Source organism: Eimeria tenella, genomic scaffold, assembly GCF_000499545.2.
Source record: "Eimeria tenella Houghton genomic scaffold, Eth_scaff1, whole genome shotgun sequence".
Classification (NCBI taxonomy): domain Eukaryota; phylum Apicomplexa; class Conoidasida; order Eucoccidiorida; family Eimeriidae; genus Eimeria; species Eimeria tenella.
Window position 1 is genome coordinate 626,508 of NW_013541457.1, and position 24,897 is coordinate 651,404.

Consider the following 24,897-nt stretch of genomic DNA (forward strand, 5'->3'; position numbering starts at 1 on the left):
CGGTAGATCAACTTCTGCTGCTGCTGTTGCTATTGCTGCTGCTGCAGCTGTTGCCACTGCTGCTGCTGCTGCTGCTGCTGTTGCTGCTCACTTTACTGGCGGTGCATCTACTTCCCCAAAGTCTTCACCTGGAGCATTTTGCTGCGGCTGAGGCATTCTTGCTCGCAGCAGCTGCGGACTCTACTGAGGCCTCGAGGCTGCGTGGCGAACTAGATGTATCTCTAGAGAAGAAAAATAAAACAGAAGAAATAAAACAAAATAAAACGAACAAAACAAAATAAGAAATGCCTTCACAGAAAGAAGTAACTAACTTGACGTTTTAAAAACAAGCCGTGTTCGCCGCGCGCACCCAGCACGAGGTGTCTGTACACCTGAAGCGCCGTCGCCCGGAGAAAGCCGGCGACGCCTCCGCTCCTCCATTTCATTTATCTTTTTTCTTTTTGTGCTTTCTGTTTTAATGTTTTAAAACAAAAAGTCCAAAAAGGATTTAATTCCACTTATTGCCATTGTCGTTTATTTTCTTCTTCGGCGCCCCTGAACTTCCACCAAATGAACTCAACTTTATTTCCACATATTTCCAGAAATGAAATACTTCAATTCACTTCCAGAAACTGGATAGTTCAACTTATTTCTAGAAATTAATCACTTCAACTTATTTCTAGAAATTAAATCTTCCAATGCACTTCTGCTGCACCCCACGCAGCGCAGCAGCAGCAGCAGGAAGGCCTCCGCCGCCGTCTTCAATCCTTCTTGAATTTGCCTTTTTTCTTTCCTTTTCTTTCTTTTTCTTTCTGTTTAATTCTCCGCCGCAGCTGCTGCCTCTGGGCCTCTCAGCTGCAGCCGTCTCTCTCTCCACGCTGCGCCTCCGCCACTGAATAATTCAAAACTTGTTTTCCCGTTTCTCTTTTCTCCTTTTTATTTTGTTTTATTTATTTGTTGTAATTTCTGTTCCGATATCCTTCAGCCTCCTTCACCTGCGCTGCAGTTAGAAGATCGAATTGCCTGCAGCGAACATTTGCAAATTCAAAAGAGCGAAAAACCAAAAACCTGAAATTAAGAAAAACGCCCCAGCAAGGCCCAGCGGCTGGGGCGTGCGTACACCCCACCCACCACCCCCAGCTGGGGCGCTCGCAGCGGCCGAACTTGAACGTTATGAAAAAGCAAAAACGTGGATTTCAACAAGACTTGCGCAACAAACGCGCCAGCTGGAAGCCCCCAGCCCAAAGCCAGCGTCCACGCTAGGTTTCGGAAGAGGAGCGCGTTCAAAACAGCTGGACTTGGGGCAGAAGAGAAAAAAAGGAACGAATGAAAAACTGGTGGGCCGACAGCCACGGCGAACCGCTGGGCAGTCCCAGCTGTCTGTACAGACCGGAAGCCGCGCGGGGCGGAGAAGGCGTGGGTTGGAGGTTTGGAGGCGGAGAAAGGGCTGACCTTGTTCCTTTTCCTTGGCGAGCATTTCGTAGTACTGGTAAATGATGGTGACTGCCAAGAGAATGCCAGTTCCGCTTCCGATGGCGCCGAGGAAGTCCGCAATGATGGTGAGGGCGCCGATGCACATGCCGCCGAAGGCGGCGGCGGTGGGGATGTACCTGTTCAGGACCTGCGGGCAGGCGCAGCAGCGGGAAGCAGCTGGGCAGCAGCGGGAAGCAGCTGGGCAGCAGCGGGAAGCAGCCACACTGAAGCGAAAGGCAGGGAAGCTGCGGCGGCTGGAGGGGGAGTCTTCCGCAACGAGCGCAAGCTGGGGAGCGGGGGACGCGGGGTGTACAGACAGCGCGGGAGGCGCGGCACCTGGACGAGGGAACTGTCGCGGTAGCCCTTCATGACCATTTGCTGGTCGCGGAGCTGCTTGGCGACGTCCCGGGAACTGGAGCCCGAAACTTCGATCCAAGTCTTGGAAAACAAGGCGCAGGACACCAAGACGAAAGTGATGTACACGAAACTGTGCACGGGGTCCTCGAGAATGGAGCCGAAAGACCCCGGCGGCGAGATGTAGTAGGCAATGCCCCCCACCGGCACGGAGTGGCCGCCGGCGTCCACCTCCTGCCACTGGCCCAGCAAGTTGACGAGCACGTTGTGCTTGAAGCGGCGGTAGAGCAGCTGCGAAAGGAAGTACAAGTTGGAGACCAGCGCGGTCTGCAGAATGATGGGAATGTTGCTGGTGTAGAAGAGCTTGATGGGGTAGCTGCCCTGCTGCCCGCGCACGCGCTGGTACTTCACCGCCAGGTCCACGCGGAAGCCCTGGAAGTAAATCACTATCAGAAACACCAGCACCGTCGCCAGCAGCGAAGTGATGTTGGGCGCGTTCGACCTGTAGAACGCCTCCTTCAGCGCCGCCAGGTTCGAGCTTTTCGTGAACAGGCAGTGGAACAGCGCCACCAGCGCGCCCTCGAACTCCGTGCCTTTTCCCGTCTTTATTGTCGTCGGGCTGAACGCCTGCAGCGCACGGGGCACACTGGGCTGCGGCGCCTGCACACGCTGCTGCTGCTGCTGCGGCTGCTGCTGCTGCTGCTGCGGCTGCGGCTGCACCTTCCAGACGATGGTTTCGCAGATGTTCGTCGCGATGAAGAGCGAAATGCCGCTGCCCAGCCCGTAGCCCTTCTGCAGCAGCTCGTCCAAAATTATGACGACGACGCCGGCGAAAAACAGCTGCAGAATTATCAGCAGCGCGCTCCCTGCAAACACCAGTTCGACTCAACCCAGTCAATTAAGTCCATTCTCACCAACACCGTTGTTATTGTCGCTCTTTTGTTGTTATTGCTATTAAGCGTGGCACTTGTTGAGGCCGAAGCGGGACCAACGGACCCAGTTGCCGGGGGAATGGAAACAACTCGAAACCACAAATCCACAAAACCACCCACCCGCTCCCAGCTCCGAGACCGGGCCGTACATGCCGCTGATGACGTAAGCGACGGCCTCCCCAATGGTGATCAGCAGCGCCAAGACTGTCCCCAACCAAGCAGCAAACAGCCGCTTGCGCGTCCTCAAAACCAATTCCACGAAAACAACAAATCCACTCGGGCCCAACCGCCGACAAACCCGCCCGCCAGAGACACCACTCCAGCGCAATCCCCCGGACAATCAAACCCAAGGACCCGCGCCCCTCCCGGCAGGGGCCTACGGTTTAGGGCCTAGGGCTTAGGGTTTAGGGTTTAGGGCCTAGGGCTTAGCGTTTAGGGCCTAGCGTTTAGGGCCTAGGGTTTAGCGTTTAGGGCCTAGGGTTTAGGGCTTAGGGCTTAGGGCGTAGGGTTGAGGGCCTAGGGTTGAGGGCCTAGGGTTGAGGGCCTAGGGTTTAGGGCCCAGGGTTGAGGGCCCAGGGTTGAGGGCCTAGGGTTGAGGGCCTAGGGTTTAGGGTTTAGGGCCTAGGGTTTACGCTTCTGGGCGCCCTGGAAGAGCGCGCGGTCCTCGCGGAGGCTCTGGTCCACCTGGATGATCCGCGAGCCCGCGAGCAGCTGCATGACCATGCCGCTGGTGACGATCGGCGAGATGCCAAGTTCCATCAAAGTCCCGCGGTTCGACGCGAGGATGACGCGCATCCAGTAGAAGGGGTCTGCGCCGCGGCCGCCGCGGATGCCGAAGAGCGGAATTTGGCAGCAGACCAGAAAGACGGCGAGCGCCAGCAGCGTCCACAGCACCTTCTCGCGGAAGAGCACCCGCCGCTCGGGCGCGTGCACCTCGGGCAGCACGCACATCGCGGGCTTCACCAGCGACAGGAAGCGGACTGCAGCAGCAGCAGCAGCAGCAGCAGGGGGGGGGTGCTTGCAGCAGCAGGGGGGGGAGGGGTGCTTGCACTAGCAGGGGCGGGGGGGGAGGGTGCTTGCGGCCGCGGCACCAGCGCGTGCAGCGGCGCTGGGAGCGTTTCTGGAGCCGCTTGCAGGGGAGTGCTTTGTCCACTGCTCCTGCTCCTGCTCCTGCTCCTGCTCCTGCTGCTGCTGCTGCTGCTGCTGCTGCTCGTGAGCAGCGACAAGTGTCTCGGGCGTCGGGGACTTACTGCCTTTTGCCATTTTGCGTGGAGACGCGAGACTCAGGAAAAACGGGAGGGAGGAGGGCGGAGCGCAGGCGGAACGCCCCGCGAGCTGCTGCTGCGCTGCTCCGCTGCTGCTGCTGCTGCTGCTGCGCTGCGCTGCTGCTCGGCGCCACAGCGGGGCCTGCGAAGAAGGCGCTTTTCCAAAAGAAAACAAAAACACTTTTCTCCCAACAGACGCGAAAGAACGCCGGCTCCCCGCCGCCCCGGCACGCGCAGAGACATCGCAGCGCCGCGCGGTGGCTGCTGCTGCTGCTGCTGCGGCTGCGGCTGCGGCTGCGGCTGCGGCTGCGGCTCCGCAGAGGCGCCGCCCGCGCCGCCCGTTCCCCGCCCCTCTTCGCCTTTCGCCCAGCTGCCACTAGTATTTCCTCTTTTTAAATCTTCTTTAAAAGAAGCCGCAGCAAACGGCCCGCCCGCGGGGCGGGCTGTTTGCTGCGGACCGCCCTGCGCTGCTCTCGCTGCAGCAGCAACGCAACACGCTCCCCCCGCCTCGAGCCCTTCATGTCGCTTTTCTTTTCATTCGTCTTTTTGTCTTTTTAGGTCATGCTGGCCCTTTCACGGTGCACGCACTGCAGCAGCAGCAGCAGCAGCAGCAGCTGCGGCAGCAAGCCGAGCCATCCTCGCCCGAGACCGCGAGTCGGATACTTCCTCCTTAAAATGCAAATCAAATTAAACTCTCTTCTTTAAATTCAAATGCTCCGCCATTTATTCCCAGCCATCTCAACAAGCAAGCTTCCGCTTTCCGCAGACACCCCCGTAACCGCCGGTCTTGTCTTGCGGTCTTCCTTTCCACGACCGCAGCCCCCGGCCTTGAGACCCCTCTTTGCGGACAAAAGAGGAAATTAATTTTCAAAATAACAATAAATAAAACTGCTAGTTTTTATTCTGCACAGACACTTCACGCGCCGCCCACGGCGTTGCAAATTCGGGACAGAAAGCGCCGAGTGGCCGCGCTCCTGGGGTGTACGTACACTGCAGCCTTTCCTCCTTTCGCAACTTTCGACTCCACACTCAGGCAGAAACCGCACAAGTATATCTGTTGAATTCGGGGGCCAAAACTGGCCAGGAAGTGGCTCTAATGCCTCCAATCTTTTCAATTTAAACAGGAATGCAACTTGCCAAAATGCAAGTAGTTTTCATTCCTTTTCACTCCTGCCGAGGCGGCTCCAGCCCTGCAAAAAGCACTTAAGAGAAATTTCCTGCAACACGGGCGCGCCGCTGCGGACTGCGCAGTTTGGATTTAATTCAGAATTAAATTATTGTTTTGTTTAATTGTTTAATTGCATTTAATATTTTTAAAGCTTTTCATTCACTCTCAGGCTTGGCATCCTGCGCACTGTCGAGAGAAAGCTCAAGTCCAAACATTTCCCTAACAGCTCAACAGAAGCAGCAAAGTGCAGAAACAACTGCCTCAAGGGCTTTGGAAATATCATCTATTTAATTCAGTCTTTTACTGAATTATTACCATTACTCTTATTATTATTAGTGTTATTATTAGTACTATTATTGTTATTGTTATTATTATTGTTACTATTGTCATTGCTATTGTTACTATTATCATCATTCACGAGCCTGCGTTTCGTGTGCATCCACTCGTGTCTCTGTGGCGACTACATTTAGCTTTAAATTCCGCCAAATTCAGAATTTTTTTGAATTCAATTTAATTATTTTTGCACGGATTGCATTCTATTTTCATCTTGTTTTCCTTTTTCTGCTTTTTAAGCCTCAAAAGTGCAGTTCTAATTCCATTTATTTCTTCCCAGTTTTATTCTTTTGCTTGCGCTTCGGCGCGCTGTCTCACAGAGATGCGCATACACCGCAACTCGGGCTCCGGAGGAAACAAAATTGAATTGGATTTGACTTCGCCTAATTTTGGCCTCCAATAAAAAAATTAAAGTAATTTAATTAAATTAGTTTTATTATTTATTTTACAATTTAAAACAAATTAACAGAAAAAAGTGCTGCTAAACCCGCAAATACTGACACTCAGAGCCACTATGCAAATACAATTCCACAGAAGCCTCTCCTGACAAATAACTTCGCTGCTGTCTCTACTTAAAAAGAAGTTAATGAAAAGTAAATAATTCTATTTCAATAAAGATATCCCCGCCGCTTCGCTGTGCTCACGGAGCTCTGGGGGAAAAGCAGAAATAATGTGGAAAGGAAATAAAGGAATTGGAAATTAAGAATTAAAAGTTGAAATTTAAATTATAATTCAAAAAGTTAAAGTTGGAAGTCTGCATGCAGCTTGTGGGTCACTTTTGTCGATGACAGCCAGCGAAATTCAAGCTTCAGAAAACGAAATAACTGAGCCTTTCACTTTTCTAAATTATTCAAAAAGTGCAAATTCAAGAATTAAAGCCAATTCAAGTGTCTGTACACAGTGCATTCATCTGTTTGAGTTCATTGCAAAATAATTGTTGAATTTTTTAAAAGCAGAAACAAAACAAATGAAACGAAAAGGAAAAGTAGGAATTCTCACCCCCTTGACAATTCTTTTCTGCTTTTTTTACTTCAAATTTCTTTTTAACTGAAGTTTAGACAGGTATATTTCAGCAAAGATTTGTTTTCATTCTTTTCTTTCGTTTATATTGCTGCTGAGCCCTCGCCAGGGGGCCCAGCAGGATATAAATAAATGAAATAAAAATGCAAATTGCACCTCTATAATTTTCATTTCTGTGAAAAATTAAAATTTTAGTTCTTTCGAAAAGCCCAGGTGCCATTTTCTTGCTGCAGCCCAACGCCCCGTTTGCAGCCCCAAAGAAATGCATAAAGCCGGTTTGCAATTAAAGGCTCAGATGGATTTTAAAGATATTTCAGAAACTCTAAACAAATAATATAAACACAATTCATATTAATTTAGAAATATATACTGTTTTAATATGAAGATGTACAGAGTTCTACCCATATATACATATATGTATGCATGTGTGTGTGTATATGCATACATTACTCGCATGCAGCGGCAAATGCTCTCTGCTGTGTTTTAATCGAACTTTAGTCTTCACAAATATAACACATGGCATTTAATTAAACATCTCTCACTCTCCTTTTTACCTTTTTGGGGAATGTGAAGGAAATTCAGATATGAAATTCTTGAAATGCTTTCTTCAACTTTCCTTTCCCGGAAGCTAGTACGATTTAAACCCCCCAGCGGGGGCCACAAAAGGCAATTTATTCAATTTTTCGCAATTAATGATTATAACTGGGTTTGTTTAATGGCGAAAAACTGCAGCTTCTTTTACAAGTGCTTAATCTGAAGGTTTTGTGCATCTCTGCAGCGGGAAAGCGACACGGGAACCTGCGACGAGGCACCTAATGACTCTTTTCTTTTCTTTTTTTCCTCATTTGAAATAAGATTCGCATCCATGCAACTCAATAAAGACACAAAATAAATATTGCAAATGATTTGAGAATCAAAGTGCTGCTACTGCACCGGCGGAAATAGTCTGTCGTCGAGAAAGTTGCACATACACCTGAAACGCGCCGATCCACCGCGCGAAAGAAAACAAGATGAATTCGAATTTGAAGACCTTTCTTGCGTTTCAAATTTGATCATTATTAAAAAAGACTTAAAAGGACATTTGCTTTTACCCAGAAATGCGCGTGTTCTATTGTTTCTGTCACGCTTTCCTGGTTGTTTCTTATGCGGAGAGCTCAAGACTGAAAACGCGGGAAACTGCCGCAGCTCTGCATCCTTTTGCCGAGGGTATGGCGAATTTGGATTGTCGTTTGTTCTGAAATGTCTTTTAAATGGTATTTTTTTTTAATTTGGACTTTGGCAGATGAGGAGCAGGCAGAAGCAGCAGAACGCGAAGGAAGCACGGCGGGTGAGCGCGCTGGCGTGAGCGCCGCTGCTGCTCGTTTTTGAAGTTAAAAGTTTTTGCTGCTGCAGCGGGAGCGTGGAGAGCGCCTTACGGAGTGACGGAGACGGTGAACTGGGCGTTTTGCTGCTGCGCGTTGCTGCTGCTGCTGCTGCTGCAGCTGCTGTTCAAGTCTGAAAACGGCACATGCAGGACCCCGAAGACACAGTGCTCGCCCACAGCCTCTACGACCCCCACTTGGAGCCTCAGGAAGCTGATGGAGAACTTGAAGACTCTTCAATGTTGCCTTTTAAAGGAGTGGGATTTGAAGTGGAGAAGAGGGACCAGAGAGCAGCAGGTGAGTGCAGCAGCAATTGCAGCAGCGCTGCGCTGCCTCAGCGCCGCCGTTGCCCCAGACGACGCTGCAGCAGCAGCAGCACCGCCCAAGCATGTCAGTTTGCTGCCACTCTCTGCTGCTGCTGCTGCTGCAGCCAACTGAGGCCCCCAACAGAAACGACGAAGCAAGCAGCAAACGAAGAAACACAAAGGTGCTGCTTCCCCCTCTCTTTTCTTTTTTCCGTTTCTTTATTTCCAAGAACTTCCTCAGTAACATTTCTTTTTGCATTTATCTCGATCCAAGTGCATGCGCACATTACTGCTGCTGCTGCAGCAGCAGCAGCAGCAGCGAGCACGCTTTGCGCAGCAAGGTGAGAGCAGCAACATAGGCGCCCAGTGGGCGTGTTGAGGCCCTTTGCTGCAGCTGTTGAAGAGGCCGCAGCAGCAGCAGCAGCAGCAGCAGCTGCTGCTGCTGCTGCTGCTGAACAAGAAGACGAGGAGTCTTTCGCAGAAGCTGAAAGCGAAGGAGAAGTAAATTAAACTACTTTTGATTTAAAATAATTTTTAAAAAAGGATTTAGGCGACGGAAGAAGAAGAATTAGAAAAGGAAGAACAAACCGACGAACAAGAAGAAATGCAGCACGGTGAGCTGCTGCTCTACTTGCTGCTGCTGCTGCTGCTGCTTTTATCTGCTGCTGCTGCTGCTTCTAGTTGCTGCTGCTGCTGGCTGTTTTGGCTGCTGCTGCTGCTCCGGCTACGTCGTGCTGCGGCTGCGGTGTGTGTGCAGCCTTCTTTTTTTTCTGTTTTGCATATTTAAAGAAAAGTTGCATTTTTTAATGAATTAAAAGGCACTTTAATGCATTTTATTGATTCTCATTACTTAAAGAAAAGTTGCATTCTTTTAAATGAGTTAAATGGCACTTTAAGGCATTTCATTAATTTCATGTTTCCAAATTTGCTGCTGCAGATCTGGAGCAAAAGCTGCAGGAGGCTGCTGGTGAGGAAGCAGCAGCACTTGGTTTTATTCGCTTCTGGCGGGCCAAGAAGGGGAATTATAATTTAAAAGGAAACAAATATTACTTGATATCCATTTGTTGTTTTATCTGCTGCTTTAAAACAAAAACAACAAAAGAAAATAATCCAAAACTTCCAACTTTGCTGCGCCTGCAGCAAAAGCGCAGCCGCCGCCGCAGAAACTGAAGCCTGAAGAAGCGCGGAAGCTGCTGCTATCGGTAAATGCAGAATTAAATATTTAAAAAGTTCAAGTTTATTTTTATTTCCCCTTTTGTTGCAGTACGGGGCTCGCCTCGAAGACATAATAAATCAAATGTGAGTTTCCTGCCTCCCGCGGAAGAGGCGCTTTCGCCGTGCCTCTTGAGGTGTACCTACACCCCAACGCCCCTGCAGCATCAGCGCGCATGCAGCAGTGCCGGATTTGCTGCGGACGAAGGCGCGGCAATCCCAGGCAGCTGGGGGGGGCCTTTTGGGCCCACCCCCGGGCTTTTCTGCGGGCCAGCCTGCTGCTGCTGCTGCTGCTGCTGCTGCTCCAGCAGCAGCAGCAGCAGGCGCTGCATAGCTGCGCAGCAGGACCATTCGCGGGCGAGCAACGCTTCCGCCCATGCACACGAGGCATTCTGTGCAGCCTCGAGCCTAAAACTTGAACTAAATTGAATTTTTAAAAATTAAAATATTTAATTAGGAAATGGAATTATGTATTTGGTTATTGGAACCGAAATCCCCAGCAGCCCGCGGCCCCGGCCGTGCGGCTGCGCGGCTGCGCGCAGCGCCGTGCTCGGGGCCCCGGGTCTGCAGAGTTAAGAATTAGCTGCGTGTTGAGAAGGTGCAGAATGTAAAAAAGGAAAAGTGGAATGTGTCGAAGTTGGGGCGTGTGTCGCGCAGCAGCAGCAGCAGCAGCAGCAGCAGCGGCTGCGCTGCACTGGTTCAAGAGCGCGGGCGGCGCGGCCGCTGCTGCTGCGGGTGGGGAGCTTCGGAATTGGAATTAAAGTTCCGAGTTGGGAGCAATTTGCAGTTTGCGAGGATTTGGGTGGGAAGAGGCGGCTGGCGGCGCGGGACGGGGCTGCAGCAGCAGCAGCAGCAGCAGCAGCAGCAGCAGCAGCAGCAGCAACGGCAGCCTCGTGCGGCAGGGCTGGCAAAGGCAGCTCGATCCTTTCCCCCTCAGCAGAGGCCAAATGGCGCGGCGAAGGGGACTTTGAGGGCCTGCAGTGTCTGAAAGAGGAGGATTAATTAATTAAATAAATTAATTGTTTTAGAGAACTGAAAATGCCGCCGGTAGGTCTTTCGCAGTTGCTGCTCCCCACGCGCTGGCGCGCGAGTGTCTGTACACCGCAAGTGTCTTCCCCGCGCGTGTAAACTTGGGCTTTCGGCGTTTCCCGCTGGAGCTGCTGGCGAAGCTGCTGCTGCTGAGCAGCAGCAAGCGTTGCTGCCGCTGCTGCGTTTGCCGGCGCTGCTGCTGCGAGTGGCGCTGTGGGGACACAGGAGCAGCGGCAGCAGCAGCGGCTGCTGCTGCGCGCAGCGGGTACCCTTCCTGCGGCTGCCGCTTTGCGCGTGTCTGCCGCCAGAAATTCTAGTTTTAATGCGACGGCAGCAGCTGAGCTGCTGCTGCTGCTGCTGCTCCCTCTGCTCTGGTGTATGCGCAGCTTCCAGCAGATGACGCCAGGCCGAGCCCGGCAGCCCAGGAGCAGGAAAAGGTGCGCCTGCTGCTGCCCCCTCGCTGCTGCTGCTGCTGCTGCTGCTCCCTCCCCGCCGCAGCCCGCACCCCTCGCGCCCCGCCCCACCCGCCGCCGCCGCTGCTGCTGCTGCTGCTGCTGCTGCGTGTGCTGCAGCCGGCGGGCGCGCCCGCGACCGGCTGCAGCGTGTACGTGGGGAACCTGGCCTGGGGCGTGCGCGCAGCAGAGCTGCAGCAGCACATGAGCCAGGCCGGCGAGGTGGTCCGCGCGGATGTCTTCGAGGACTACCAGGGCCGCAGCAAAGGCTGCGGCATCGTCGTCTACAAGAGCGAGGAGGCGGCGCAGCGCGCCATCAAGGAACTCACCGACACCGTCCTCCTCGGTCCGCTGCTGCTGCTGCTGCGCTGCTGCTGCTGCGCTGCTGCTGCTGCGCTGCTGCTGGGGATGCGGCGGTTGGTGCGGCGGCTGCGGCCGAGGCTGCTGCGGACGCGTTTTCGGTTGCTGCTGCGGCTGCTGCTGCTTTTGCTGCGGCGGCAGCAGCTGCTGCGGTTGCTGCTCCGGCGGCTGCTGCTCGCCCTCGGGGCTTGGCTGCATGCGTCTAGACGCCGTGACGCGGAGTGCAGCAAAGCGCGTGTGGGGCTGAGTTGCTGCTGCGGCGCGCCGCAGCTGCTGGGGTCTACGTACGCCCGAGCATTTCTGCTGCTGCTGCTGCTGCTGCTGCTGTGCAGAACGTCCAATCTTCGTGCGGGAAGATCGCGAAGAGGGAGGCGGCAGCGGCAGCAAGTTTTCGGGGGGCCGCGGGTAAGCGTGTTGAGGTGTACGTACACCTAAACTTCCCGAGCTGCTGCGTATCTGCTGCGCAGTAGCACGTCTTGCTGCTTCTTTGCTGCTGCTCCTGCCGCTGCTGCCGCTGCTGCTGCAGCTCCTCTCCCTGTGCCGCTTCTGCACTTCTCTCGCGCCGCCGCTTCTCCTTTGTCTCCCGCGCCCCCCTCCCGCCGCTGCATCCTCCGCCGCTGCTGCTGCTGCTGCTGCTGCTGCAGTCGAGGGCGCGGGCGCGGGGGCTTCTCCGGCGGCCGCGGGGGCTACCAGGGCTCGCAGGGCTCTTCTTACCAGGGAGGCGGCCAGGGCAGCCAGGGAAGTTACCAGGGGGGCGGCGGGGGCCGTCAGATCTTCGTGTCGAATTTGCCGTGGAAGACTTCTTGGCACGAACTCAAGGATCTGTTCCGCGAGTGCGGAGAAGTGATCAGGTCCGATCCGCCGTCGTTTCGCCTCCTTTTTGCAAAATTCAAGTTAAATTTCTTCTTTTCTGTTTTTTGTTCCTTTGTTCCTTTTTTCCGAGAAATTGCGCCTTTTTTCGCGCTTTTTGGACGCATTGCCACTCGCCGGTGCCCAGGTTCTGCTGCCGGCGAATGTGCACGAAAGCGAAGTAAAATGCTTCTAAATGCGACTTCAAATGTATTTATCTGTTCATTTGTCTTTATTTAAACTGACGAATCTGTTTTCGAATAAATTCGTTCTTTCTTCGTCTTTTCGTAGCCGCGGCCGTTCGTGCGCAATTCGTGTTTGGGGTGTCTGTACACCTCGTCTTTGGGCTCTGCGACGTTTCCGCCTTTTCCGGTTTATTGTTTTTGTTTCGTTACTTTTGCCTGTGGCGAAGTCTCCAAGTCCCTTTTCATTTTGATTTGCGAAGGATATGATTTAACTGTGTTTATTTTTGTGTTAAGTGGGTTTTGTCTGTTTTCAATAAAATTCAAGAGCAGCAGCAGGTGCCAGCTCGCAGATGTATGTAAAGCTAAATGTCTGTTGTCGCGCTGAAGCGCTGCGCCGGAGCTGTCTGCTGCTGCGGACACGAGAATTGCTGCTGCTGCTGCAGCGGAGAGTTGTGTGCTGCTTTGTGTGTGCAGAGCGGATGTGATGGAAATGCCCGGGGGCCGTTCGAAAGGCGTGGGCACAGTTTTGTTTGCTTCTCGAGAGAGCGCACAGAACGCAATAGACACTTTTAACAATTACGTGTTGGACGGGCGTCAGATATCTGTGCGTTTTGACCGGAAAGAAATGTAAAAGTTCGAAACGAAACAAAAGTGGGGAGGAGAGGAGCGAGAGTGGCTTGCGGCGCGCGAGGAGGTGCGCGTACACCGGAGGTGCGCGTACACCGAGCTGCGCGTACACCCCAGGTGTACGTAACCCCTGGTGCGCGTACACCGCAGGTGTACGTACACCGCAGGTTTGCGTACACTGCAGGTGTACGTACACCGCGCGGAGCGCCCAGCAGCGGGCCTTCAGCCGCAACTGCTCACTTGCTTAATTCTGAGGAGCAGCAGCGGCGGAGGCAGCAACTGAACAGCTAAGATGTGTGTCGGAGCCCTGGTAGTGAGGCCTAGGCGGCGCGCTGGCCCGTGCTGCGGGCGCGCAGGGAATATGAGTGCTCTAAGGATATATTTTATTTCTATCTTGTGTGCAAGTTATTATATTCGACAAGTTGTGGACTTGTACTCCCGAAGCCCCAGACTCTGCTGTTTGCCCTTGCCCACTCGCGCCCCGGCTCTTTGCTGCAGCAGCAACACGCCCCGCCCGTGCTGCAGCTTCTACTTGTCTTAGACACATGAACTTAATTCAACAGACCCTAATTCTCAAGAGGGAAGCAACGCCCTAGCAGCAGCAGCACCAACGCCTGCTGCTGCTGCGGCCTCTGCGCCGCAGCAGCAGCATCTTAGAGCGCCCCGGAGGTGGGTAGACAGACCAGCTGATGCAGCAGCTGCTGCTGCATTTAGCAACTAGACCGGCAACCGCAGCACCAGAGGCAGCAGTGAAGTGTAAAGCAGCAGCAGTAGCAGCGCAAGTAGTAGCAGTAGCGGCAACGCGTGTCTCATCCCCGCGCAGCAGCAGCAGTCGTAGCAGCAGCAGCAGCAAGGGGGGCCAGCGAGGCTTCAGAACAGTTGGCAGCAGTTGCTGCTGCTGCTGTGCAAATGAGGCGTTGGCGGCGCCAGGGGCCGGCGCCGGCGTGTACGTACACCCCACCAGTGTGTACGTACATCCCGCCGGGGTGTACCTACACCCCAGAATGGCAAATAGAATTGAACTTTTGGACTTCAAACGTCAGCGGCAGCCGCCGCTGCTGAAGTCGAGGACGTGCAGCGAGTCGCGCCCGCGGGGTGGGCTGGCGCGCACCTGGGGTGGGAACAGCGGCAAACAGGAAATAAAATGACAGAAAAAGAAACAATCAACACATAACAAAAGGTTTTAATTGAAAGAAAATTTGTATTTGTTCTGAAAACTCCAAACTGCAGCGGCTTTGAGGTGTACAGACAGCTGCGTCTTGCCGCTGCTCTCTTTCACCGGAACTGACACCGTGGCGATCGAGGCATTAAAGGCTCATAATAATAATAATTATTAATATTAATAATAACTAATAACTTTAATTATTGTCGAAAGTAATTAATTGAAGTTCAAACGCACCACACAGAAGGCGCGGTTGGCCTGGAGGTCCAAAATGGCTCCGTTGTATTTCGCCGTCATGACGGAGTCGGCGCATTTGCGCAAATCCCACAGCTGGAAAATAAAACAAAAGAAATAACCAATAAAATAAATTGTTTGTTTCCAGCATATAAACAAAAACGAAATGAAGAGACAAACAAAAAGGTTGAAAAAATTAGTTGCAGCGAGGCGAGCTGCATTTAAAGCTGCTAAATTACAAGAAAGAAACAAATAAATAAAAAAACAAAGTACAAAGTAAACAGCTTGCAGCAAAAAGGGCTGCATTTAAAGCTCCTAATTAATAAAGACAGAAAAGAAATTAGTTAAAAGATAAAAAACCACTTGCAGCAAAATGCAGCAGCAAGCCTTATTAGTCAGTAGCAGCAAAAAGTAAAATGCTGCTTCAGCCACGCAGCGTGCTGCAGCACAGCAGCAGCAGCAGCAGCAGCAAAGCACATTGAACTCGCGAGCAGCAGCAGTAAGAAGAGGAAATAAAACGAAGAATCACATTGAACCCATGACAAACAACAGCAGAACGAAATAAAAAGAAATAAAACGAAAAAAGGAATAAAAGGAAATAAAAAGAAACAAAATGAAAATAAATTTATTTATTTTCACTTCTTGCCTTCACTACGCCGTCCACGTCCCCAGAAAGGAGCATTTGGCCATCCCATACACCCGCGAGCCTTGTTATTCGGTTTTGGTGTTCTAGCAGCGTCAGACCGTGACCTGCATGCACCCCAGCAGCAGCAGCAGCAGCAGCAGGTGCAGCAGGAGCCGCTGCAGCAAGCGCAGCAGCAGCGACAGAACGCACGGGAACAGACGGACCAAGAAAAGCAGCAGCTGCTGCTCGCACCAGCTGCAGCACCCCCCAGCAGCAGCACCACCCCAGCAGCAGCAGCACCACAGCAGCAGCACCACCGCAGCAGCAACACCACCGCAGCAGCAAAACCACCGCAGCAGCAGCAGCAGCAGCAGCAGGTGGTACCTGGGAGGCTCTTTGCGTCTCCCTGTCGGGCGTCCCAAATTTTAATGGAGCCGTCATAAGCTCCCGAAGCAAAACTTTGCATGTCTTCATCTGTAGATACACCTGGAGCCCCCAGCCCCACAGGGGGCCCCTGGCCGCCCAGTGCTGCTTCTCCGTTGCGCAGCCAGCAGACGGCGGAGACTTCGGCCTGGTGTCTTTGGAAAACAAAAGAAAAACAATTTAAAGAATTAAAATCCAACTTTTGAAAAAGCAAAATGAAACCGTTTATTTCAACTTCAAAAAAAAGGCAAATCAAAAAAGTAAATGTGCACTTTTTGCGGAAAAAAATATGCCGAAACAACAAACATTCAACTTTTGCAAAGAGTATATAAATAATTATTCAACTTTTGCAACTTATAAATGAATAAGTGTTTAACTTCAAATGGGCGCAAAGGCATTATTGAAAAGAAAGCCATCTGCGGTGTACGTACACCGCATGCAACTCCCACAAAGCCAAACCCAATTGCACTTCGACTGTATCTAAAGCACTTGAGATTTTAATTTAATCAATTATGCAATTTTGCTGCAGATTACGAGAAAAGCACTTGTGAAAGCGCATGCATGCAGCAGCCGTGCTGCAGCTGCATACCCGGTGAAGGTGGCGAGCCGCAGCAAAGGGTCCACGGAGTAAAGACTGAGGGTTTCGTCTCTGCTGCCGCAAACCACTTTCAGAGCTGCTGCAGTTTCGAGAGCATCCAAAGCCAAAATCCCATCCGTGTGCGCATTCACAATTGCTGCAGCTTCCAGCTGCTGCTGCTGCTGCTGCTCAGCCCCAGGCGGCAGGCACCACACGAAAAACTCCCTGCAAACGCACGCCGCCCCACGCGCTGCAGCTGCTGCAGCAGCAGCAGCGGCAGCAGCAGCAAGGGCAACAGCGGCAGCTGCAGCAGCTTCTCCGCAGATGCAACAGCAACGACCGCAAACACTTGCGCAGCAAAGGCGCGTGCGAAGCCGCGCAGACACCAGCAGCAGCAGCAGCAGCAGCAGTGTCTTGCCTGTGCCATCTGTCAAAGCCGAACACGCGGGACGCATTGGAAGAAAATACGAAATTAAGAATCAGGCGATGCACCAAATGACCTTCAATAGACAACTGGGCCACTTCCTGAACAAGCCATAAACCCCACAAACCCTAAACCCTAAACTCTAAACCCTAAATCGCAGCTTTCCATGCGCTTTGAGTAGCTCTTCTTCCAGCACCAGGCCAACGAACACATCCTATGCATGCGCATTTGCACGAAAAATGAGGAAATGAGATGAAAATATATTTAAAATACACATTTATAATGCACACTAATATTGTAGGTGGATAAAATGTATTTAAATTCAAATTTAAATTCAAATTTAGAGTGCAGAAAACAAGAAGTCCATAATGCGCATCTGCAGTGTATGCGCACATCGGGAAACCGGGTGCAGGGCGTTCACCCCTCAAACTGAACAAAAAAGGGAAATAAAAAGGAGACAAAGAATAAAATGACAAATAAAAACGAGTAAAAGTGAATTAAAACGAAATAAAGTGAATTCGAACAGAAGATCTCACGGTTTCGTTCAGCATGTCGTACACCCTGTACTCGCATGCATCCGCCAACGCCCCCCCCTTCTTGCGGCGGCCCCGCCCGTTGCTGCTGGGCTCTGAAGAAAGGAAGCAGCAGGCCATGAGCCCGCTGGCTGCGTCCACGCTGCAGCCCAGCCACGCGTTTCTGGAGAAGCAGCGGCATATTTCCCGCACTTCCGCTGCTGCTGCTGCTGCTGCTGCTGCAGAGGCTGCGGAGGAGGCCGGGCTCGCCCCTGCGGCGGCCCCAGCGCCACCCGCGCCCGCAGCAGGAGCAGCAGCGCCGCGAGGGGCTCCCGCTGCGGGGTCGCAGCCCAGCCGCCTGCCCTCGCCCGCTGCAGCAGCAGCAGCAGCAGCAGCGTGCTTCATCGCCCCGCTCTTTCTGCCCTTGTTGCTGCCGCGGCGCCCCCCGCCGCCCCCACTGACAAGGCTCTCGAGCTCCAACTCAAGAGAAGCCAAGGAAGAAATGCTGCCAGCAGCAGCATAAGAAGAAACAGGAGAAAGTGAAACAGCAGAGGGGGCCCCCCTGGGTCCTTGGCGGGGGCACCCCTCGGTCCGGAGGCCCTGGGCGGCGGCGCGGGGCCCCGGGGGGCCCCCGAGGGCCCCCGGGAGCCCCCCGGGGGCTCCGGGGGGCCCCTGGGGCCCCGGGGTGCCCCCCAGGGGCTCTATGACGCACAGGATTCTGTCTGCTGCTGCTATCAAGACTGCTGCCTTTGCATGCAGCGCTGCTGAGAGGCAGCGGCCAGCCCCTGGGGAGAAGTGGACAATTTGCTGCTGCGGGCCCTCGGCGGAGTCTGCTGCAGTGCGGTGCGAGGAAGCCGGAGAGGGCTCCAGCTCCTGCTGCTGCTGCTGCAGCAGGGGGGAGGGCGCGGGGGTGGCTGCGGGGGAGTCTGCTGCTTGCTGCAGCAGCGCAGCAGCAGCGGGGGAAAGGGGAGAGGCTTCGGCCCTGGAGGCGTACACGCCCTTGGGGTGTACAGACACCGCAAAGAGCCTGGGGCCCTCCGTCGGCAAAGCAGCAAAAACACAATTTCCACTTCTCCACTTTTGCAAACTTCGCGCATTCCACAAGAACTGGCAGCACCAGCCCTCGTGCCGGAACTGCCGGTAACCCGCAGCAGGCTCCCCCGGCTCCCACGCCCTCACCTCCAGCTGCAGCTGCAGACCCTGCTGCTGCTGGTGCTGCAGCAGCCCCTGCTGCTGCTGCTGCAGCCCCTGCTGCTGCTGCTGGTGCTGCAGCTGCTGCGGGTGCTGCAGCCCATGCTGCTGCTGCTGCTGGTGCAGCCCCTGCTGCTGCTGCTGCTGCTGCAGCCCCTGCTGCTGCTGGTGGTGCAGCCCCTGCTGCTGCTGCTGCTGGTGACGCGGGAGCAGCAGGAAGCCGTCGCGGTCGACCTGGAGGTGGCAGCTGCTGCTGCAGGCGCCGCCGTAGGGCCACCAGACGAAGCCGCTGGCCTCGAACCACCGGCGCCACAAAGGCTGCATTCTAGGGGCTCGAAGAGCTGCCCGCAAGTCCCTGCAGCAAGCCCCGAAGCGGGAGGCCTCTGCTGCTGCTAGGAACGGCAGCACCGCCAGCAGCACGTTCTCCCGCAGCAACGCGTCCAGGCACCGGCTCCCCTGCTGCTGCTGCTGCTGTTGCTGGTGCTGGTGGTGCTGGTGGCTGTCTGGGGAGCTGCGGAGGGCGGGGGGAGAGGCCCCCGTGGGGTCTGCTGCGGCGGGGGCCCCAGTTTGCTGCTGCTGCTGCTGCAGCGGGCGGCGGCCGCCGTGGTCATTGCCGCGGCTGCAGCTGTCCTTGCTGCCTCTGCTGCTGCCCCCGCTGCTGCCGCCCGCGCTTCCGCCGCCGCTGCCGCTGCTGCTGCTGCTGCTGCTGCTGCTGCGGGGCTTCGCGCAGCGCCCAGCGCCGCGCGCCATCTGCTGCTGCCCCCAGAGCACACCTGAGGGCGCGGCCCTCAGGTGTATGTACGGCAGGTCTGAGACGCCTAGGCCGTCAAGACACTACCGTGGGAGCGGTGATGGTGCATTTTAAGTCGAGACTTGAAAGCAGCCTTGCTGCTGCTGCTGCTGCTGCAGCCCCAGGGAACGTCCGACGGAATCAGGAGGTGGTGAGACTCCATCAGGATGCTGCGTGCTGCAGCCTGAGAGCAAACAGCAAGTGGAAACAAACTTCCACTCAGAGTGAACGCCGAACTTGAACGAAAACCCCGCAGCGGGGCAGCAGCACTGACAGCAGACGCCTAGAGCCATTCAAAGAGTCCGAAATGTCCCGAACTAAACAAAAAAGAAGCTGCACTGGCTGCTGCTGCGGCTGAGCAGCAGCAGCAGCATTCAACTTCACGATCCTGCTGTCTGGGGCTGTTCTCTGCAGCTTTCCCACTATCACAACTTACATTGCAGTTGTAAGAACTGGAATCTGACGCGCATGCGTTGATGCATGCGCGCATGCATCCACAGTAATCCTCAGGCTGGGCTTACCGGCAGACAAAGCGGAGGGGAGAACTTGTTCTGGGTGTGGGCGCTGCTGCTGCTCCTAATGCAGCAATTTTGCTGCTGCAGCCCAGTGCGCAGAGCTGCGATCAAGTATAAGTACAATTTAAGACAGAAGAAGGCGCCGCCGAAAGAATGAATACCTTAGAAAACGGCGGCAACGTCGCCCGTTTGCCACTTGCGGGGAGCTGCTAAGAAACCCTTCCGGGTGCCAAGGCAGCCAAAACCCCCCAAAAACCTCCCTTTATTTACGGATGAGAAACAGCCTCAGTTGCTACTAGGGCTTGTCTGGCACTGTTTCTGCAGGACGGTCTTCTGCGCCATGCCTTGCGGAGCGCCGCATGCGTGGACGAGCAGAGCCCGACGTTGACAACCAAAAAATAGCTATAGTGTTCCATTAAAATGGGAAGTAATAAACTGAAAGGAATTTTTCAAACCGAAATTCTCTGGGTTTCCACGAGGAGTCCCCCAAAAGCTTCTGAGCGACCAGCGCATTGGAGTTGCTGAACTCTCAGGCGAGTATTCAGAAACAGCACAGGAGTCTTCGTAAATGCGTTCAGTCAGCAAACTCGACAGTGGAGCCACTTTGTGGTTTGCAAACAAACAACAAATTATTAAACCCCAACCAGCAACAATATTTCTACGTTGGATGGACTGCGCCTCCAAGCAAATGAAATAGCCAACGGGCAGTTCATGAAATGGCAGCCACTAAGCATTATATTCTCCCGTTAGGGATTTTAAAAAGTTTCGCAAAGTAACCCTTCTACTACTGGTCCGTTTCACCCCAGTGGCCCATGTTGTTCATGTCAGGGTGGCTCCTTTCACGAGGTACAGAACGCGTAGAAGTCTGACAGGGAAGAAATTCATGAAGTGCCTCATCTGTTCATGTTGCCAGACAGTAGATAAACCTTGAGTAAGGAGCAAAGGCATGAATGTGAGGATATTCAAGCCTTAACGATATCAGTCCGAAAGGGTCTACATAGGGTCCACAACTGCTGTTGCTTTCCCTGGGTCAATGCAGAATAAAGCGTCCAAACCTGTGGGCATAGGGTATATTCCTATCCGCCGCTACTTTGAACTGTATGTACTCTTCCTTCGTTACGAGTACATCTAAAGCCCACATTGCTGCAGTCACCCACGGGGCTACCTGCTTCCTTATTGAGCTACTTGGCAGTTTCGGGCTCTCCCTAAGCCTGCACAGCAGGTTCTGTCCATTCCCTCAAAGGCTCCTCAATAGGGGAGGGTGTTTCAGCTCAAAGGTCATGTCTTCATCTACTGGCTTGCCGAGCACTTGTCCTCCGTGTTGCGCTCCCACTGGGGAGGAAAACAGGACTTCTGAGCCTTTAAAAAGACAAACAAAATATGTACATCTTCTGTCAACTGGTGAACTAGCTCCATGAGCCCCTGAAAAGAATACGCCACCATAGAAGGGGCTCCTTAGCGACAGCGCTGACAGCTGACGAATTTTGAAACGGAGCCGCAACTGTTTAGAAATCAAAGCTGAATATCTAACACCTAAAACCTTAAGCCAACAAACCTTAGGAAGCGGGCCCGAAGATTGCAAACAGCACACTATTCAACAAACGCTGCCAAGTTAACGCCAAGACGCGGATAGCAGAAGCCGCAGCACGAGCTGGTCACGTCTGTTTCTATCCATTAATTGCTTGATTTCATGACACACAAGACGCCACACCGGTCTCGTCCCATAAGCGCAAACGTCACGAGTGACAAGTTGGTCTATGGGCTTGAAGCTGCTTCGAAGTCGGTGGCCTCTTGTGTGCACCAATACTGATGCCACAGGTGGAACAAGAGAAATAGAAATGCGTTCAGGCACGCACACGAACATCCTGTACATCACAACGGCCTAACTGTAATAAGCACAAGGCAACACTCCTACTCAACAAAACGGAAAATAGGTATTTTTCAATTCAGTCCAAGTTCCCTCGCCTCCACAGCTTCCATAATTGCGAGGAGCCTTTGCATGAGCCGCTCAAGACCTTCCATGTGGGTTTCTGTCTTTCGCATCCACTGTTCGACAACGTGTTGCTGCAGGAGCTGGCTGCTTTCATTCGAGTCCCCCTCATGGCGCCTGGCGCTGCGAAGGTGTTGTCCAGGAAAGAAGCTTTGTTCTTGGTCCCTGGATTCTGCAAGTGAATTCGCATGCAAAGACCAATCAGATGCTATGGGGGGCCCAGTGTTGTGGCCTGTATCGGCCCCAGTACTTCGCAAGAACGGCCTGGGAGGAAGCGTGTGGCCCCTTTGTGCCTCCGTTGCAAACGCTGAAGGCCGGCTGCTGCCAGCGCCTGCAATTGCACCACCAGAGGCGTCTCTGTCCGCAAAAAACGGAGACTGGCCATAGCCACCATCCGCCCACGCCTCCGCAGGATATCTGGGGGGGCTTGTCAAGTCTAGCATAGCATCACGCGCTGCGTTCGACCGAAGCGTAGACATTGGCGCTCCAGCCCCGTATGTATGTATGGGCGAATTGACGTGCAGCTGGCGCTGCGCAGAATATCCTGACGGTCGTGGGGGACCCTCTTCAGACAGCACTGCCCTTAGAGCGAACTCTGCTGAGCACAGCAAAGCAAAATGAATAGGCACAACTGTTGCCGTTCTTGGCTGGCGTCTTTCCCGGTCTCCCGTCATTTTCGCGAATCTGTGTGTGTAAATTTGTCTGCGTTTTCTCATAGTTACATGCAAGAGTACAGCGCGTAAGTGTGCATGCGTTTGCACTTTGCAATCTGATTCCTACGCGCATGGCTCCCCTTGTCACACTTACCCCTAGGGGGGCGCTCCATTTGAATAGGAGTCGGGTGTCCGCTTCTGTTGAACGTTGAGGGTTCCAGCAGCACGTGAGCGGATCGTTGGCAGTACTGTTGTCCTTCATCGAGGTTGTGCATCGAGCTGACTGTCTCGGCTTGAGCGCTAGAAGGAAAAGATAGGGGTTCTGTTTGGTGAGACCTCTCGCTTGCAGCGCCTTCAGCGCGCCCAGATCCGGGACTTGCATACTCAACTGAGCCTTGAGTTTGAGCTCCCCTGCGTGGAAACGAAGGGCGCGTAGTAACCAAGAGGCTGCTGGATGCGTGAGCACCGTTGCGGGCAGTTTGCTGCGGGCGGGGGTCGTACAGGAAGGGCACTGGGCGCTGCTGCTGCTGCTGCTGCTGGTGCATTGCCAGCTGCGGCTGCTCATACAGTCCTACTTGGCCACTTTGCGGAAACCCACCGTAGCCATCTGTCCAGCGCCGCCTGTTAAAGTCGGTTCGCTGGCATCGGGATACTGGAAATTGAGGCAGCGTTGTACGCATGCCTCTCAATAGGACATGAGCTGGAGGCTGTCGCTCCAAGGCCGCAGTCTCAAGGGCTTCTATTGTACCCCAAGAAGACGCTGCGGACCCCATTCCAGTCATTAGCGGACTTGCTGGATCGTCTGAGTTCCGACGATCTGGCGACCCAAGCTGGGCCGTGGAAAGTTGTGTTTGCCCGTCTGGAGAGGGCAGAGGCCCCGTGTTTCCTGTTGCCCCTGGTGGCTGCAACGGCGTTTCGCCCTGTAGCCCCTGTTCATTTAAGGCAACTGGGGATAAACAACAGCCAACGGAGAGAGGCTCGTTGATATACCTAAGCCCGCTGTCCACAGCATGAGCGGTACGTCCAGCCTCCTGGGGAAGATCGCATGACTGCCCTTCATTCCCCAAATCCTCAGTTGCCTCCGGCTGTGGCTCCACCCATGGGCCTCTTCCAGCAAGTACTGACTGCGTTTGGAGGTTTCCATCACAAGAACTTCGAGACAAGTTGAAGCTGCTGTCCGCTGGATTCGGCGCGGCTGCAGCAACGGCTCCAGGTCCACCCTCTTCCATTTGCTGGGCTGAAGCATCCAAGTCCTCGTCTTCACTTTCAAAAGGTACAGCCAGGACTAGCGCAGCTATCCCAGCGGGGGCTTCCCTCTGGTTCCCTGCAGTGTTCCCTGTGGCAGAGTCCTCTTCTGCAGAGGAGCTGCCTGGCTCTTCCGACTCGTCTGTATGCGATGTTGCAGGGGGAGTTGAGGAAACAAATGGCGCTTCCAGCCTTCCAGAACCAAATATGCATTCCTCAGGACACCCGGCGCCCCTGGTGCTGGTGGGTGGCGGAGCAGGATCGTCTTCTGCACTTTCCGAACTGTCTCTGCGCTGAGCCGCCTCACTTGCCTCCTCCTCCAGCAACGCTCGGATGCGGCGAATCGCAGCAGAGGCGGCTGAATGCAGATTCGCGGCATCAGGCTGTTCGCGCTGACGAGGGACTTCCGGGTCGGAACCTGCTGCCGATAAAGAGAGGGTGGAAGCCTGTTCCTGCTGCAATGGTTGCCCGTGTTGCTCGCTGCTGCTAACCTGCAGCAATACCACGTCACCATTCTCTGCTCCAGCAACTCCGCCGCTGCCACTTATGCCAGCGTCGTTGCTGCAGACAGCGGATGAGCCAGCAGGCATGGAGTCCATGCTGTGTTGGCTCTGAGGACTCTGGGAGCTGTCGGAAGGCTGAGAGGCACTCGGAGCAGCCGTGACGATAAGATCTTTGAAGTTTCCTTCGGAGAGCAACTGGCGAAGCAGGATAGCAACTGGCAGTTCTTCGCTGCTCTCTAGCAGCCGCGCCGACTCCTTGGTCGACGCAAAAGCCTGATGCAACACAGCACAAATACAAGTCGGGTGAGTGGGTGTCTGGGGGGGCTGTGCACAAGGGTTCCAGAAAGACAGAATGGAGAAGATGATTGGCTACAAAACTGGGAGATAACGCCGCAGTCAGAGAATCATAATCAGGGGAAACCAACCCGCTACAATCCCTACAGAAACAGCCAACCGAAGCTAGCATGCAGTACAGCGCAGCGCGACGCTACTGTTTCCCACTCCCTTCTAATCCCCTGTTCTAGAACGGTTCGTCCCTCGTGGCCTTTGCGGTGTTGCCTCTACAAGGGAAAGATGCGGCGGGGCTCACATGAAGCAGTAATCGCTCCACCAACCGGGGCACTGGGGGGTGTATCAAGCCGTAAGCGCTAAGGAGTTGAGGCCAGCTGGCGTTGGAACTCAAGAGTAAAGGCGTAGAAGTGAGAGGCCCCTCCTGGATGTCTGCTTCAACATCCGCCTGCTGGGTACAACCTACCCCTGTTCCAGGTCTAACTTCTGTGCCTAACAGCTCGTCGGCTCCCCCTTGCCCACGGGAGCCTCCGGACTCCCTGGTAATTTCAGCGGGAATATTCACTTCGTCCTCATGGCTACCCTTTAGGTGCGCATTTGGCTCTTGAACGGAGAGTTCACTGCCTGGGGGTGATACGCCGTCATCTTCTCCCTGGGGAGGATCAAGTTGGGGCAACCCACGAACTTTGTGGATTCGGGAAACTAGAAAAGCCAATTCCATGCCAACCTGTAGACTAATTGGGCACAGGCAGGCTTGAGAAGGCATACAGTGAGGCATGGACGGGAGCGTTGTCGGATCTGACGGACCTTCCGTCGCCGTGCAACTCCTGTCCTCATGGCGATTCATTGTGAGCAAATAAA

The 24,897-nt window shown here is 54.0% G+C and overlaps 5 protein-coding genes across 5 annotated transcripts; 2 read left to right on the forward strand and 3 right to left on the reverse strand.

Annotated features, from left to right (window-relative positions):
- Window positions 1-180: 180 nt before the first annotated feature.
- On the reverse strand, window positions 181-4,001 carry ETH_00005065 (the record flags this gene model as incomplete). Its single annotated transcript, XM_013372404.1, has 6 exons — window positions 181-221; window positions 1,432-1,600; window positions 1,789-2,672; window positions 2,859-2,942; window positions 3,371-3,718; window positions 3,830-4,001. 6 exons carry the CDS (start codon window positions 3,999-4,001, stop codon window positions 181-183), a joined length of 1,698 nt encoding a protein of 565 aa, XP_013227858.1.
- A 4,030-nt stretch (window positions 4,002-8,031) lies between these two features.
- Window positions 8,032-10,404, forward strand: ETH_00005070 (uncharacterized protein; the record flags this gene model as incomplete). Its single annotated transcript, XM_013372405.1, has 3 exons — window positions 8,032-8,182; window positions 8,585-8,691; window positions 10,060-10,404. 3 exons carry the CDS (start codon window positions 8,032-8,034, stop codon window positions 10,402-10,404), a joined length of 603 nt encoding a protein of 200 aa, XP_013227859.1.
- A 683-nt stretch (window positions 10,405-11,087) lies between these two features.
- Window positions 11,088-12,908, forward strand: ETH_00005075 (Gbp1p protein, putative; the record flags this gene model as incomplete). The annotated part of the gene is made up of 4 exons (XM_013372406.1): window positions 11,088-11,229; window positions 11,576-11,648; window positions 11,888-12,094; window positions 12,752-12,908. 4 exons carry the CDS (start codon window positions 11,088-11,090, stop codon window positions 12,906-12,908), a joined length of 579 nt encoding a protein of 192 aa, XP_013227860.1.
- A 1,374-nt stretch (window positions 12,909-14,282) lies between these two features.
- On the reverse strand, window positions 14,283-18,802 carry ETH_00005080 (uncharacterized protein; the record flags this gene model as incomplete). The annotated part of the gene is made up of 6 exons (XM_013372407.1): window positions 14,283-14,396; window positions 14,947-15,050; window positions 15,310-15,503; window positions 15,938-16,150; window positions 16,344-16,450; window positions 16,886-18,802. 6 exons carry the CDS (start codon window positions 18,800-18,802, stop codon window positions 14,283-14,285), a joined length of 2,649 nt encoding a protein of 882 aa, XP_013227861.1.
- A 2,496-nt stretch (window positions 18,803-21,298) lies between these two features.
- Window positions 21,299-24,883, reverse strand: ETH_00005085 (uncharacterized protein; the record flags this gene model as incomplete). Its single annotated transcript, XM_013372408.1, has 3 exons — window positions 21,299-21,945; window positions 22,155-24,021; window positions 24,338-24,883. The coding sequence occupies 3 exons, from the start codon at window positions 24,881-24,883 to the stop codon at window positions 21,299-21,301; spliced, it is 3,060 nt and encodes a 1,019-aa protein (XP_013227862.1).
- Between the last annotated feature and the right edge of the window lie 14 nt (window positions 24,884-24,897).